Below are 17,951 nucleotides of genomic sequence, written 5' to 3'. Positions count from 1 at the left end.
CCAAAAGAGTTTCTGTTTTAAAGTAACTATATAGTAACCATTAAGTTAAACTAAATGTATTCCAGTATAACTATGCATTCTTAGCATTATGATATTTTTATATTCTGCTGTATCAGTCACCCTGACTATTCTGACACTCAGACTTTGTATGTCGAACACAACTTTGTCGAAGTTCATTGTCAACAGGCTCATTGAGAGGAATTGTCAGATGATGTTCCCTTGCCTCCATAATAACCAGCCATTGTACAGCACATAGCACTCATAAGCTTGAGCCATGTACCATGTCCTATAAGTGAAATTACTGCAGGTAAAACATTACACGGATTTAGGAACCAAAAATTTAAATAATTCGTTGTTGACCATTTCCACATCACCATACTTTAATGCTAATTAAATGTTTGCATGCATGCATTTTCTTTCATCCTTGCAAAAAATTATATACCAGCACTCATAAGCAATTTTTTTCATTTCACCCATAATCTATATTTACAACCTTGAAATCCGACATGTACAGTATATTTTAATTTATTATTACAGGTGATTTAAGGACTTCATTACGTTGTGCACATGCTAGATGATTTTTGTTTTTTTTAAAACGGTGAGGTCATGGAAATACAAAAATATTGTGCTTATGAATTAAAGGATAAAGTACTGTCATTATTAATAACCTTAATCAATTCAGAAAACATAATCATTGTGCTGTCATGGGTAACGCTCCCTTGATAGAATTCATATAATCATAATGGTGAATGGATGCCGAGTATACAATGATATGTATGAGAGAAACATGATGCTATATCTTGCAGGGAAATAGCTCACTCATGACTAACATCTCAGGATCATTTCAAAATTATAAATTTGAAGACACTACAAAAATAAAAAATAAAAAGATCCATGCAATGCTTCTTTTCTCATATAACCTAACTGTGCTTTTCATTTGAACATTGAACACTGGATTCAGTGACATGGCAGTCGCCTCCACTTCAGAGAAAATGGCTGAAGTCACACACACAGAAATACAAAATAAACAAAAGATCACAAAGCACATGCTGCTATTTCAGTGGACGCGAGAGACATGTAAGTCCTAAACAGATGCTGCTGTGTCCAGTCTCCAGTTGCAGTGTATAAACAATCCCTCCGTCTGTCATGGGGTATTCCTCCGCACTTTGGCATCCCAACATCCTTATACAGTAATAGTCGTCATAATGAGGCTTGAGTCCTTTGATGGTGTCTTTACAAACATGTGCTCTGAGGCGTTTCAAGTTTCACCAAAAAAAAAAAAGGGTTTTGTGCTACTCCATCTGTTTCCTCCAAATCTAGCACACAATAGTTATTTTAATGAGCCACACTTCAGGCAGCACTGACTGTCATCGGAAGATCTGGGTACTCTATCTATGCTATTAATACTGTATACAGCAGCAATCTTCTCCTCCTCAAAGTCCATTTGTCGCGAAGCCTCTGATAGTACATAATCCATCTTGGGCTACCTGTCAGAACAGGACAGAAGATATGTACCGAATCAATGTACGGTTCAATTCATTCATTTAAATTTTATTGTGCAATATAGCCTCCACCAAAACAGGTGCCATGCAGCAGACAGTCTATTTTAATACAGTTATACGTGCAAGCTATACACAGTGTAGTGTGAAAAATATTCATCACTTCAAAAAAGAGGCACACATACTGGCTTCAAATATGAAATACGGGGGGAAAAAAACATGGTGAGAATTGTCTTGACAAGAAAGATTAAGTAACTAATCCATTTACACTAGGTATACAATGCCTCAGAAAATGAGAATATAATGGTGCTGTGTATCCCATTTTTTTCGCCAGACACAACTTAACCCCAAGCTGTTTTTTATGATATGTACAACCATTCAGAGTCAATGAACCATTCACACATTGTTATATATTAGGGCCTGGTACCCGTTTACCCATATTTCCTGTCAAGATGCAAATATTGGATCACAAGAAAAAAAGCCTTGGTTGAAGGATTTCCCATATGGCCGTCTCTATAACCCAAAGCACAAACTGAAAACCTGAGATAAAAGCCATTGTCCTTGTTACGCGTAAGAGTGAAGGCACAGGTGCATCATCATTTCCTCGAAGGAAACAATGGGCTTTATTTTGATGTCTCCCAAAACTGTTATTAACATCAAATAGACAAACGTATGTTTTTTTTCTTTAAGAAGAATATCTCATGCAGCATTCCCTTTTCCAATATCCTGTCTAAAACGATGATAAGGTCTATCATCTCAATAATAGATGAGGAGTCGACAGGTAAAGTGTTCCAAAGGTACTGCAAGAGCTAATGGGATAGTAGCCAGAATTTTAATATCCCTTCACCCCCCCCCCCCCCCCTCCCGCCCCCCTGCCCCCCTGCCCCCAAACAGTCACATATATGAGCAGTGGCATCCTCTGATTAATAGCAATAAAAGCTACCATTTTATTTGGCTGGAGACTGTGAACAGTGAAGCGTTTAAGGTGTAAGCAGAACGATGGGTGCCAAAATGGAACGATGAATGACAAAATGCATGCCACACGATTGCACTAGAAAAGGGACTTGGCTGGCAGCTGTCTGAGTTCACACAAAGTACAAACGACAAGCCAGTGATCGAGGGAGGACTAGAAGGCTGGAGCTGCTTCAGGTAGTCTGGAGACTCATTTGGGCATGTCTCCTTGTATATACCGAAAGACTGTTGACAAAAGGACTCTTTGGCATGGAAACAAAAATAACCACTATGTTAGAATGTTTAAAACAGAACCACTCACTGGAAAATGTCAGACAGCTTGTCTTGAGGGATTCTGTAATTTCAAATTATGCTCAAATTGGAGAGGGAAATCGTTTTTTTTTTATCAACACAGTCATTTAAATCTGAAGACTGCGCTAAATTAATTGCTGAATCAGTCCCTCTCAACGTTACCCTCAGGTGTAACACTTTTCCCATTTATAATTCACTTTTAATAATAACAAAGCTTGTACTTCTGATAGTCCAAAATTCACATCAATAATTATCTTTATGAGGAAATTTCATGCAAGCATAGCAATATTTTTGCTACAAGGCGCTCAATAATAGTGTAGTAATGAGATGAGCTGCCTGAAATTTCATTCGTTAAGGAGAGTGAGAGTGTACTATAGAGATAGGGGGAAAGTGGAATATAAACCCAAAAGGGCTTTGCGGAGATTTAGAGGGAGAGAAGAAAGACAGAGAGCAAGAGAGAGAGAGAGAGCGCGAAAGAAGGAGATAAACATAGAGGCTTAGAGGGGAAAGTGACATGTAAGTGAAAGAGTGAGAGGGAGAGAGAGAGACAAAGATAAGGTGGTGGTGGTGGTGGTGGTGGTGGTGATGATGATGATGATGATGATGATGATGATGATGATGATGATGATGATGATGATGATGATGAACAACAGAAAAGGCAGAATTGTAACAATATATATTCTCCTAAAGGTTAAGGTGTATTTAATAGAGATAGCTTTTATTGACAGATATATCCCATCATCATATATATTTGATATATCTTATTTTAAATCCAATTTTGCCCACTTTATTGAATATATGATATTGTATTGCCCAATGGTATCCACATTTCTGTACCACCAGGTCTTGTGAAGTGAAATAGAAAAGTCTAATTTCCTTTTTTTTTGTCAGCGTGTATATTTGCCCTGCATGCAGAATCACAAGAAATCCCACAGGAAGATTGAACTTTGAAAAGATTGAAAAGATATGAGAGATGTGATCAACATGATGTCTGAAACGAGGCTGAGGCCATTTGAGTGATACTGATAGCATGTCGTGGTGACGTCTTTAAAGGAACAGAAAACTGCTCTTTTTTGGGGGGCTGGGATAATAATAGAATAAAGCCAGACATCCCCCCCCTCCTCCGGAAAAAAGTGACCTACTGTGTCCTGTCGGGCTCAATTTTGGTCTCCCCGTTCTGCTTCTCGTTGATGGACTTCTGGGAGAGGCGGGTGGACATGGTGGCCGCCTGCACCACCGACTTGAAGCTGCGCTTCCGTTTCTGGACGTTCTGCTCCGGGTGGAAGATGATGACGTACACCTTGGGCACGTAGAGCATCCCCAGCGACACCGAGGCACTCAGGCTCATGGACACCGTCAGAGTGGTCGTCTGGATGTACATCTGGGGAGAACAGGAGTTCATATTTATCCACGCGGCATACGTGCATTTAATCAGAAGCTACTTACAAGTGTACAGATCGACTTTTTCCATCTCAGAATCAAATGCTTGATCTTTGTACTACAGAAGAGTTCAAAAGGGTTTAATCACATGCTAAGCCCCTGGAGACTGTGCTTGTGGGTAGTGAAAAGGGAGATTACAGTGCAGTGGTATGGATACTGAAAGGTCATTTCTCCATATACCATGATGAAGAAGAGAAACTGGCCTGGTTTTGCACTTTGTCTTGGTTTCTGATTTGACTCCTTCTTTTGGATTTGAATCAGTTTTGCTTTGCTTTGCCCTCCTGCAGTATTAACCCCCTCCGAGTGGGGAAGCCATTGGGCTCTTCAGGAGAGCTAGCAGGCACCGAGGTTCAACAAATCCACACACCCACATCTAAGCCCACACCAAGAGCTAAACAGCTAGTGTGGGATGCTGGAAATCCGCACACAATGCTACAGTGCAGCATGGGGCTTGGAGAAAGGAATGGGGGCTGGGGGTAGAGGGGGGGAGAGAGGGGGGGTGATCAAATACACATTTTCACAAATACTTGCCAAGGGTTACGTCACATCCCCCAGCATGACAAATGCAGCATACATATATAGCACGCCAGTGGATATTTGTGGCCGGTTGACGGAGAGTAAATACATCTGGATGCATCTGTGGGAGGCCACCTGGATGGTGAATGCCACAGCACTGCAGCTATACTAATGCCCTAATTCCTAATTCCTCACTGTGGGAAGCACTCAGGTTTATTAAGATGGCTAAAGACATTGTTTCTAAGCTCCCACACAGTCCCCCCCTCCCCACCCATCAACCTGCACCCACAATTAAGCTCCCGGAACAGTGCTGTTGGGTTGAACAGCTCCTGTCTCCATGTCATAGTGTGTGTTGTGGAGATAAAGGGAAAAATGAAACGATTTTTTTGTTCTCTGTTTCCCTCGCTCTCTCTCTCCATTTTCATGTGCCTCATTCACCCTTTCGCGTCATCTCATTGCCATATCAAAGGACGCCTCAATAGAGGAAGAAAAAAATGTTTCGCAATGCAACTTCAACTTGTTATCGGGAGCTTGGCAGGTTGTTCCCTACTTCAATGCCTGCATTTACAATGGAGAGCATTTTACATAAATTTCTACTTAAGTGCTTAACTATTTATGAAAACAGCCATTTACTGGAATTTCTGCATTGCTGTGAATAGTGGTTGACTCATTGGAAAATCCTTGGAAAGAATTGTGGTGTGGAACACAATTTTGTGCTACAAAATGTCCACAAGCATTTCTGATGAAGGGTTTGTGCAGTTGAATAAGTGTAATAATGAAAGTTAACCATCATTCTCTGATAGAATGAAAGTACAGTCGCCTCCTGCTGACAGTAGGTTCCTTTGCTTTGTGGTGAGATGCTTCACTAAATTACAGCAAGTCCAATCATCAGGACACGAAACATGAAATTTCTTACATAATTCATCAGCTTGTGTGGGTGTGCTTGCGGTTAGCTCATCTTTCAAGACATGCAACACTCATCTGTGCATGTCTTAGCGAGAGACTTGGTCATCCACTTGCAGATGGGGTAACCCAGAGGAGGGGACCCCAGGGAATCCTCTTACGGGGAGGGGAGCGAACCACTTAATGCATGAAACCCAAGCAGCTGCGGAGGGAGTTTGATGGTGGAGAGAGAGAGAGAGGGAGAGAAAGCGGGACAGCCACTTGGTGGTGGCTGGTGTCTGCCTGTGGATTTTTGACTGCCCTGCTTGGATTAGCGATTGCTGCACACTTCAATAGGGTCAGAGGCCCAGGCTAACTAGCCATGTAATCCTCCCTATATGTAGCCGGTCTGTGAGTGGTTGGAGGCTGTTCACACATGCAGCAGCATTTTCTTTGTGCATTCCAGTGCCATTCCTCAGCGCTGGCACACAGGACGGCTCACGGAGGAGAGTGTGGCATTTGGGAAGACGTATGAAGGTAATAAGGGCCGAAATGGTGGCCGTTCAACTCTACCTCAATCTAACTACAACAACTTCCTCAACAAAAAGTAAGCTGTAGGCCACATATCAAAATGCCTGAAGTTTCGGGCACGATTTTTGGTGAGGGTTTTGGAGGATTATGGAGGGTTATGGAGTATGCGCTCATTTTTGACATGCATCAACATCATCAAGGTGGCATGTAATTCTCTGGTGAGAGTGAAAGTATCATCATACATCTTCCCAAAACACTTTAAGATGGCAATGCTATGGTATTCTGGTCTGATCAAAAAAAAAAAAAAAAAAATCAACTGATCTGATCAAAAATCTGAACAAAATGTGTAAAGAAGACACTAGAAAATGGACGCCTTCTGTGTGCTTAACAGGTACCTTCTCAGTGGATTGTGCTGTGCCAAAGAAGATGGGGACGAACGCCAGCCAGACTATGCAGGTGGTGTACATGGTGAAGCCGATGGGCTTGGCCTCGTTGAAGGTCTCAGGCACGCCGCGGCTCTTGACGGCGTAGACGGTGCAGGTCACCATCAGGATGATGCTGTAGCTCAGGCAGCAGATGAGCGACAGGTCGGACATGTCGCACTTGAGGATGCCACGAGCCAGCTCGGGGTTGGGCGGCCGCTGCTCCTCGTAGTCGACGATGGTGTGTGGAGGCACCACGCCGAACCACACAAACACACCTATCAACTGGAAACATACATATCCAAGTCAGCACGTCCTTACCAAAAAAAAACCCAGTTCATTTTATTAAGTAAACTTCAAAGAGAAATCTGGCGACATAGATCTCTGTTTCTTGAGGTCACGAGTACTGTTGGTACGATAAAAAACTAAAACACTTAGTATTTTCTTAGCTCAAGTTGATGCCCATTTTGTTTTGTGCTGACAATACTCGTCAACCTCGAGAAACGGAGATCTATGAGAAAACTCATTCTAAAGGATTTCTCCTTTAAGTGCAGTTGCAGTATAATTGCCAAGTTTACTAGTATAAATGTACTGTACTTGTGAAATTATAGGTGTACTGTTAGTTTACTAATGGTAAATGGACTGCAACTGCAAATATACGTTTCTTTTACATGGACACATGGTACTTTCAAAGCACACAATCAGGTTTCCATTTAGGTATTATTTTTTTATAATTGGAGCATACTTTTAACTGTCCTTTAACTTAAGTAGTTTTAAAGTTCACTAATATAAACACTACCCATGGACTACATATACAAAAAAACACAACACATAATCTGAATAAAGAACATGACTGTGTTCTTAGTAAATCAAAATGTTCAACCAAATATTGTATTGGCTGCCAAAACATAATGACTTAAGTAGTCAACCAAAATACAGTCTTTACAGAACGGTATATCAAAGTCTGTCATGCAGCCTTTCAAAGATCAGGCCCTAGCTACAAGTACAAGTACATATACTTGGATTTTTCTTTCAGTTTAAGCCAAGTATACAGTACCTCAGTATACCTTAAGTACCAAGTATAGGTTGGATATATATAGGTACGCGTACGTACTACTTATCAATATATACACTGTAGTTTCTGTTTAAAATAACTAAACTAACAGTACACTTCCATAAACGTCTTTGTTTTGTAAGGGAATGCATACTACATTATGCAGCAGAATGCACTAAAAGTATAATAGGGTATAAAACAGCAAGAAACAGACTAACAACTGACAACAATAAAAAAAAAACTACTACAAATTGAGCCAAAAACTTTGCGAAAGTACATGGTAGGAAGTCTATGATAGTTAAGTATATGGTGTATAATTCAGATGAGTCGCTAATGTGAACATGTGTTACAGTCCCAGACACTCCATGTCTTACACTGTTTTTCAGTTTTGAAACAACGTAATCCTGTATTATGGATAACTATCCATCAGACAGAGAACAGGATTTCAACCTACTCAAAACTTCCATTAAAAAAACACAGCCAGTCTACAAGCTCCCAGTCAAAAAACATTTCACAACAGGGAAAAGAGGATAGGCAAACAGATGCAGAGTAGACGACATCTGTGAAAAGTTGCAAGTGAGTTAACTGAGCATTCAACACCTAAAATAAATTAACACTTCCCTGCCCAAAAGAGTATCGTATTTGTTAACAGATGGGGAAAATATAGAAAAGAAAAAGTGTGTGAAAAGTTTCTTGTTGAGCTTTGGGGGGTGTAGGAAGGTAAAAGGCAAAGCAGACGCAAGCTACGGAGGAGACAGATGTTCCTGTCACCGTACCCGGCGGAGTCGCACTCGCTCGCTCGCCTAGGGTCCCTGTGACACATCTGTGATCGCGTGCTGGAGGGGTGTGAGGAACTGTTCCGCTGTCAATCCCGCCGCCGCTAATCTCCACTCGGCTAGCGAGCAGCGCTCCCCCATTTTCCACAGGCTCATCGGCCGCATTATGCTCCGGCTTAAGCTCAAACTACAAAAAAGGGGGTCTTTAACAATCACCATTTTTCCACGGAGCGCACACATTCAATCATCAGTGGGAAGGCTCATATGCCAAGTGAAATCATCTCCTATAGTTGTAGAGTCTGGGGTCTGGGGGGGGGGGGGGGGGGTTATGAGGTTTATGCCTTCAAAGCCAATGAGCTTACCTGATCTGACTGCACCTGTCCTCGTGTGATGAAGCACACGAGGGCTGAACCCTCTAATACTGAGGCAGCAGCAGATTCTGACAGAATACTTAGCTTGAAGATGTCCACAGACTTAATGAACACACGGCGCACAACGCACAGATGCATGCATGTCTCATGAGGGAAGGTGGTGCATATTCACCTGAGGAAGGTCTATGACCGAAACGTTGCAAATAAATATGCATGCGTAATGGACAGTGTGCAGGATTTTCTTTCATAAGCATACTCAGAGTCTCACATAAGTCATCATTTAAGTTTTGGGGGGGGGAACATATGATACTTGAGAGCACACACAAACACAAAAAAAAACGCAAATCTGATACATAATACCTGTCACGCACAAATACACATGTGCTCCAAATCCCTCTAATATTCAAAGTGGGACTTGACCCACAAACAAGGACATCAGCAGTTGTCCACGGCGTCATCACAGCCATGACATCAATCAGAGCTGTTACATGCACTGTGTGTGAGTGTGTGCACCGAAATGTGTGTATGGGTGTGAGTGTGAGCGTGAAGTGTGCATGTGTGTATGACTGTGTGTATATATGTGTGGATGACAGCGTGTTATGATTACATAACAACCTTTCACAATATTTGCTCGTGTCACTTGATGTTGTTTCGCTCTGAAATCCAAAGGGGTGTTAAAACATGGAGTGTTAAAATCTATGATATTTATATGTATGCCTGGCTTTCAATGTGTGTACTTCATATAGGTGTATGACATGAATATACTGTAAGAGTGCTTGTGTGCATGTGTTCTATGTTAGTACATGACAGTGTTAATTTGTCTGTCATCATACAGTATGTTGGCGAGGGTGTGTGTGTGTGTGTGTGTGTGTGTGTGTGTGTGTGTGTGTGTGTGTGTGTGTGTGTGTGTGTGTGTATGTGTGATTGTGCGTGTGTATGTATTACCACACACACACCTGCACAGAGATGAGTATGAAGGTGATGACCAGCTGCGAGGTGGGGCTGATGAACCTGGGCGGCGTGACGGACTTCTTGCCCTGCTCGAAGATGCGGTAGATGCGGTTGGTCTTGGTGAGCATGGCCGAGTAGGTGATGCACATGCCCAGGCCCAGCAGGAGGCGCCGGAGCGCGCACACGCCCACGTCCGGCTCGGCGATCATCAGGAAGGTGATGAGGTAGATGAGGAAGATGCCCGTCAGCAGCACGTAGCTGAGCTCGCGGCCCGCCGCCCGCACGATGGGCGTGTCGTTGAAGCGGATGAAGGTGACCACCACGAAGGAGGTGGCCACGATGCCCAGGATGGCGACGAAGACGGGGATGATGGCCCACGGCGAGTGCCACTCCAGCTTGATGATGGGCGTAGGGCGGCAGTCGGTGCGGTTGGCGGTGGGGCGCCGGTCGAACGGGCACGCCTTGCAGGTGAACTCGTCCAGCTGGTAGAGGTAGCCGTCGCACAGCTCGCAGTGCCAGCAGCACGGGACGCCCTTCACCATCTTCTTGTGCTCGCCCGGGTTGCAGGGGAAGCTGCAGACGGAGTCGGGCACCGTGCGGACGCCCCCCGACCACTGCATCTCCTCCAGCTGGACAGAGAGCAGGAGAGAGGGAGGGAGAGAGAGAGAGGGAGAGAGAGAGAGAGGGAGGGAGACAGAAAGAGAGGGGGAGACGGACAGGGATATAGAAAGACAGAGGGAGAGCGATAGAGAGAAAGACAAATAGTAGAGAGTGAGAGAGAAGTTTGAGGGATGGTTCTTAAAAAAATGCCCTTCACCATTTTATGGAGTCTAGACTTGTGCGCACAAAACTATGCAAGATGTGTAAACGTGCAGTCATTTACATTGAGTCTCAGGTGATTGGTCCACTGGCCGATGGTTTTATACCCAGGGTAGCTGATGTTGGTCATCTGGTACTGAAAGATGTCATAACGTCCTGGTGCGTCTCCGTTCTCATTAAACAGGACTCCAGTGCCTGCACTACCTGCGCAAACACAAGACACAAATCCAAAATCACACACCACATCAGCTAAAAAAGAGAACCTGCATTCCCCTCCACATCCCATCTGCCAGAACGCAGCAGGGATCCACTCTGTTGACACAAAGCTCTCCGCCTCTGGGCCCAACCCTGTTTGGTTTGAGGTTACACATAGCAAAAGTAAATTAGCTCAAATGCAGCAGCAACTTGTTACGATTTGCCAGACCTGATATCTCACTCACAAAGTCTTGGAGTGATTGTAATCATCCTGGGCATACTGGCTGTCATACTCCAGTCAGAGTACATGTGAGACTATGGGAGTGCCACTCCTGTGCTTCCCAATCCTAACCCTCCCATCCCATCCCATCCTATCCAGCTCCAGCTCCGGCCCGGTCCCGGCCCACACCCACTGAGCCCTGCGTGCACATTAACCTCTCAGCACCACCAGCTGTTAGCTATGGATGCTCCCGTCATCTCCAGTCATGCATACCCTTACAAGTTTAATATTATATCCACTGCTGACGTCTATTTTTAAACTTCAATCAAGTCCTCTCCTGCCCCAACCAACCCCCATCAAAAAAAAAAGGGAGACATATGTTGAATAGGAGCTTCGCGCTGAAAAGCCCCGCACCCGGGAACATCAGCAGAATCCAGCGTCTGAATGGGGATGAAGGTGTGGAGATGTGGTGCTGAACACAATGCTCTCGGTGGGGTTGCATTTTTCTCCGGAGGCGCATCTTCCCGATTCTGTGCGGGCGTCATTGCAACCCTGCCAGGAGATTGTCCTCTCTAATCACTGATAAGCAACCTCAGCATTCGTGCAGCAGCAGCCGCCGCAATGAGACGGGAGAGGTGTTCCCTCTCCAAAAGATGACGGCTGCCTCATCTGGCATGCCAGCATGAAAATGAGGTCTTAACTGTTTTTTTTTCTCCTCCGTCTCTGCCACCGCCTTCCCATCCACCCCTCCACTTCTCCTCTCTCCCCCCCTCTCTCTCTCTCTCCCTCCCTCTCTCTCTCTCTCTCGCACTTGTTCTCTCTCTCCTGTAACGCACATTGCTTGTTCAACTGATCCCCCTAAGGCATTCCCATCTGAGTGGGTTTTTTTCTCCCGTCTCCCCCCATTATTTTGGAAGAGACGCAAACGAGTGCACACACACACACACACACACACACACACACACACACACACACACACACACACACACACACACACACACAGACGCACACACACAGATGCATACGTACACAACACACACACACACACACGCACTAAACACCATACTGGCACAGAGGGGGAAGTCTTAATAGGAATCCATTTCATCGAAAGCCTCTTACCCACCAAAGGAGAAATATATTATTTTTCAAATGAGCTAAAACCCAAGGATCTTAAGGGGGGAAAGGGGGTGGGTTCCTATAGTTCAAGAGCGAGAGCGAGAAAGGGGGAGAAACAGAGGGAGAGAGAGAGAGAAAAAGAAAGAGAAAGAGGGGGAGACAGAAAGAGCATGCAAGGGAGATGGGGAGATAAAGAGATTTGGGGAGTAAGAGTGGGACTACAGACGTGTCCTCACAGCAGAGCTCCTACTTGTCAGTAAAGAGGGGTTCTCACCCTCCGACCAGTGCCACAGCTCTGCTGATACTGAGACAGCCAGGGCCATTAGTGGAGAGAGAAAAAAACTTCTGCAGACTGCAGAAACATCCATCTTGCTTAAAAAACAACCCGAGCAGCACACCAAAGGGTGCCTTTTTCAAGAGTATTGCTTAAGTACACATATATTTCAAAGGAATTACTTACCAATCGTGTATTTATCACTGACACTAAATACGTGAAAATGATGTTGTTGCTGCTGCTGCTGTTGTTCATAGCTTCTGTGTTTATGTTCTTATTTTTGTGTGTGCTGCGAATTTGAATCTACAGATGAATCATGGATTACTCTCAACTTCAATCAAAAAATCTAAATCAAATCCTGTAACCAGAAAGAAATTCTACAGCTATAACAGAAACCATGTCATCTTATTCTCACAGATCATACGACACGTATCAAGGGAAACAAAAAAACAAACATATTGTGTTAATCTACAGTGCTTGAAAAAAAAAAAAGGATGTTAGCAACGGCATCATTCTGTGCCAGGATTTGGCACACTGATAATTGTCGGTTCCCTGAACGTGTTAGATAACATAGATTAGCTGCTATTTTGGGTCCTCACCATTGAAGTTCACCGAGCGTATGTATTTCAGCAACAAGCGTCCTTCCACTGGGTCCATCTTGTCACAGACCCCTGTGGAGCCTGGGCAGAGGTCCAGGTGCATGTTGTGCAGAGCGTGGGCCATGGCGTAGACCGCGTCAATCACAAACTGCACTTTCCCTTCCTGCTCGTAAGGGGAGTCACGGTCTATCCTCTCATTACCTACAGTGGGAAGCACACAGAGAGAATTGCAGATGGGAGAGGGGAGAGAAAACGACAGAGAGCAGAGAAGGGAATAGATTAATGGAGAAACAGTTTGAGAGTGTTTGTGTGCATGTGTGAGAGTGTGAGAGAGAGACCGAGACACAGAGAAAAATAGGTTGTTAGAGCAATCCTCAAAATACATGAAACATTAGGTGCTGCATCCAATACATCCATTCCTTACCTGTACATTTTTTCTTTTCGCTATCGATCTTTATGCCTGGCCGTGTCAGTTTACATCTGAAATCGTCTTCCCAGAACTCTGCAAACCAGATGTTCCTGCGATTGTTCTCCAGAGATCTGGTGGTAAAGTACTGGTCAAAACCTGCAGTAAAGGAACAAGCATAAGAACTTAGGACTCTAGACTACTGTTACGTCTCATCCCTATGTCTCTGAAGGTCAGTTTCCCATACATACTGTAGATAAAAGCATAGTCCTGGACTAAAAGAGAATTTCAATCGAGATCTGAGAAAAAATGCTAGAATTTGACGTTTGTAGCTTGTAGGCTTAATACTTGTGCGGAAAACGAGCCCTTGGAGAGCAAAACTGAGCTGGTTGGAAAGCCGGTTGTATATTTTGATTCCAGAATATTAAAAGAAATTAACAGGATAAAGCCACAGAATTAAATGTATTAGACTACTTTATTGACTTCAGTTATTCTACCACCATTTCTTTTTCAAACACTATTTCCAACTTGTTAGCTCAGCAGTGGTAACATCAGTATATCAGCCGCAGTTAGTCACTTCTCTATTCCTCCTTACCGTCAATGGAGGCTCTTTTGGGGAGGATGGTGACAGCTCCTTCTGCCATGTCCTCCTGGTCCAGGATTGGTGAGATTTTTGCACCCCAGCTGTCAGAGCCCACAAACAGGAAGTGACCCGTGAGATTTGCCCTCTTTGCTGCGTCCAGGACCCGTCTGTGTGAGAGAGGAACCGGAGGTGAGTTAGGGTGTGACCCCCATCTCCCAAACAACCACACTGCTCTGCAGACTACAGGAATAGACTATTTCACTAGTGCTCTGTGTAGCAGATAAACTCTTTATAGTTATTCACAATATTGTGAAATAATAATGATTGCACAGATTAACCTTGCGGTGGATAAACTCATTGCTTTCATTAGCTGTGCAATAGTAGGCAGTATGGAGAGGTAAGGCCATCCACAATATGCAATATTACACAACAATCCGCGTTACCACTCAGAGTTACAACTCCACCGACATGCACAAACGTATTCCACACATTTCATTTCAAACAAAGAATATAAAGTCCATCCTATTAAAATCTAATCTCAACAAAATAAAGATTCATGTGATTCACACTGTATATGGGAAAACACATGAAAGATGATGATAGCCAACAGGCATCTAATTAGGACGAATCCTCATTCATCAGACGCAATTAATACCAGGGTGGGATTGACACTTCATATTACACTATCCAGCAGCCCTTCATCCTTTCCGGCAACTGATATGTTTTAATGAGGAAGATCGCAGAGGCTGGACGGAGTGTGAACACATTAGAGAGATGTGTCATTACTGTATCTCTAGGGTTGGAATCGCTGCCCATTACACAAGGACGCCGTGACTGTGTGTACAAAGCAGTGGCATGGGCTGATCCATTTTCCTAGAGTGACTGAATGAATAATACACCAACTGATGATCAGTTGATGAATTGATCTCTGTATGTGTTTTTAATTGCTTAATTCATCAGCATTATGAAAGGCCCTATTGTATCTGTGGTGGACTTAATCTACAAGCTTCCCATAATACCCCTGATCATACTTAGGAGACAGATTGCACTAATTACCAACATTTGGCACTGTGGAAATGTTGACAGCTGAGCGGGGGAAAAAAACACCGACACAAAAACAGCTTTTTCTCCCTGCTGTTAAGACGCGGTAATCAGGCGGAAGTGGAAGACCGCCGCAGCGGTAAAGAGGCTAGGTGATCAGCTACGGAGAACATTAGGTGACACGGCTGCCTCTCCCACTGAGACTGCTGGACAGCTGATGCCAAGCTGGATGCCTTTGTGGTTTCGGTGTGTGTGTGTGTGTGTGTGTGTGTGTGTGTGTGTGTGTGTGTGTGTGTGTGTGTGTGTGTGTGTGTGTGTGTGTGTGTGTGTGAGTTCCTCAGGTTGACCAGGGAGGGAGGGAGAGACACACTGCCGATTTAATTCCTCCACAGATGGGAGCAGCTGTGGACTTTATTAGTCATTTGGTCAACCTGGATGGCAGATTTCCCCAAAGTATTCCCATGCAGTGCTTATAGTAGGATAGTTGTTCTTTCAGCTCAAAATTTTACATAACTGCCAGAGCCAAATGTGAACTGACCACTTCTGACACATTGTTCAAAGAAAGATAAATCTACATTCATGAAGCTAAAGCATCGGTTTTCAAATAAGCACACACAACTGTTAACCCATTTGTAGCACAATTTCTGTAGATTGTTATAGACTGATGAGAAATGTGTAAGAACAACTAAAAGTTGTAAAAGCTCATTATTGTATTATATTATTGCAATATAGGCTACACTGTACAAAACAACCAGCACAGTCAACATTACTCATTCAACTCATCCTGCAGCTTTGACTGAATTATTTGGATGTATGGAGTGAAGTTTATAACACATCAAAGCAATAAGATGATTTGATGTTATGTTGACTGTATTCATCTTGTGACAATACTATTAATTCAGATACAACCCTCAGATGAGCAGTGAAATATCACTTAATATTCCTTGCATGCTTTGAAATCTCAAACTGTTCCCTTTCCCTTGCACGTCTGTACCCTCAGGGTTTATCCAAAATAGATAAAGACATTACACAAAGAGGTCTTCGATAAAATTTCAGGATAACCTCATGAAATTGGCCTCAGCTCTAGACCAAGTAAGAGAAAAAAAGAGAGAGCTTTTTCCTCTAGGCATGAACAGAAAAAAACGCCCACACAAATGGAAGCCGGGGGGCCTGCATGCAACCGCAGCAGACTGCAGAGACTCGCCGCCTCTGACCGCGTCTCAACTACCAGGAGGTATCCCAAGATTAAAAGGGTGAGACACTGATGCGCAATAAGGAGCCCCTCCCAGCAGGTGAAACGGCTACCTGCGCATCTAATGAGACTGCTGTGTGTGAGGCAATTACACGACATGCAAGTCATTACCAGCTGTGCAGGAGACCAGCTGAGACTCTGATAACTTACTTGATGTCGTCCTCGCTGGCGAATATAATGACTCCACGTGCATTGGAGGTCTCCATTAGCCTCTTTATGGCCTTGTCATATTCTCCCGGTTTCGGATCTCTCGGGATCTTTATCGACTGGGCGATGCACAGACCCCCTTGAGGTGAAGATAGAAATTGAAATTCTGTGAAACTGACCCTCGGGATTTTACAGTGTGTGAAAAAGGTCAGTGTTCTAGGCTACATTGCTATTTATCACACCGATACAGACATTCACAATAGATCACATACTATGTCTAATCGTGTTTGATTATTTTATCTTCTTTGTCGCCTGTGCATGCACAGTAATTCAGAGATCATTATCATTCTGTTATTTGCACAAGATTAGGCTATTTGCATACACTGTTTCCTTTAAGGCTATTTAACAATACAGTCAGGTCTTTATGAGAAGTCACGTCTGGGGAACGCGTGGAAATATTGTTTTGTGTGTCATTTAAATAATACCTTCTTCATTACGCATCGCCATTTTACTTACCTGCCTCACGCGAAATCTGGATGAATGCATCAACTCCGCTCTCCCCGTAGTTGCCCTCCGACGCCACTGTTGACACATAATTCCACCCCATGGCCTTGACGATATCCACCATGGCCTGGGCTTGGTATGAGTCCGGCGGCACCACGCGGGAGAAGAAGTCATAACGGTTGTGGTCACTCAGCTCCGGGGAGGTGGATGCATAGCTGATCTGAGGGATCTGGCCAATTTAGAAACAGAAATAATGTGATTTACGCAGCAACATCGCCCTTATAAATTGGACGCATATACCTCATTCTTCATACCTTATCTTCAATTTACCAGGCTATGGTGCTGTTTAGCATGCAAACTTGGCCTACTACAATGTTAATACGGTCAACTGTTGTGTGCAATATATTCACTCATGTACTACCACAACAATGATGCCCATTGAGGATTTACAGTGATACATGGAGTTGAAACCAAAATTTAATTTCTCTCTCTCAGACAGAGCACACTTACACACTGGCACACCACTATCTCTTCCTCTGGTGGTATTTAATTTACAGTAACTGGATTGTGGCATGAGGTCCACATTCACGTGGAGTCATTAACTTATCCACTGGAGGCACACTAATCTGCTCTGCTTCGGTTGTGTATTCTTGGAAAATGAATCAGTCAGAGTTATGATATGATTGGCAACATGATGGTCTCAAATGAAATTAGAAGGCCGCCGCCACCACATCTGCATTCTCAGGACTTCGATCATATTCATGTCTCTTTGCCGTTCTCAAGGCTTCCACGGATGACTGTTGACATGTTGACATGGCTAGATACTGCAGTGTGGGTATCTGAAGCAGGTTGGGGCTGGCCAGGACGCAGAGAGTGGAAGGGAGAGAGGAGACCAAAGGTAGACGAGGGGGTGTGAGAGAAGGGAAGGAGCGGAGGGGCCCAGAGACCATTTGACAGATTATCTGTGAGGATTAGAGAGGTTTTAGTTAAATTAAGTTAAGCACAGAGGCAAGAGAGACAGAGATCAAGAGACAGGAGCAGCAGTTTCTCACATTTAAGTCAAAATTATGCGAATCTCTAACCACTCTGT

The 17,951-nt window shown here is 43.8% G+C and overlaps 1 protein-coding gene across 1 annotated transcript; it reads right to left on the bottom strand.

Annotated features, from left to right (window-relative positions):
* Nucleotides 1-1,353: 1,353 nt before the first annotated feature.
* grm6a (glutamate receptor, metabotropic 6a) lies at nt 1,354-16,985 on the bottom strand. The gene is made up of 10 exons (XM_062541407.1): nt 16,874-16,985; nt 16,361-16,496; nt 13,930-14,084; nt 13,353-13,493; nt 12,929-13,129; nt 10,589-10,728; nt 9,711-10,334; nt 6,527-6,838; nt 3,905-4,143; nt 1,354-1,487 (listed from the first exon to the last, which is right to left on the bottom strand). Exons 1-10 carry the CDS (start codon nt 16,983-16,985, stop codon nt 1,484-1,486), a joined length of 2,064 nt encoding a protein of 687 aa, XP_062397391.1. The 3' UTR covers nt 1,354-1,483.
* Between the last annotated feature and the right edge of the window lie 966 nt (nt 16,986-17,951).

Source organism: Sardina pilchardus, chromosome 7, assembly GCF_963854185.1.
Source record: "Sardina pilchardus chromosome 7, fSarPil1.1, whole genome shotgun sequence".
NCBI classification, from domain to species: Eukaryota; Metazoa; Chordata; class Actinopteri; order Clupeiformes; family Clupeidae; genus Sardina; species Sardina pilchardus.
Note: the sequence above shows the minus strand (reverse complement) of the source record. Positions and strands in the feature narration are given on the sequence as shown.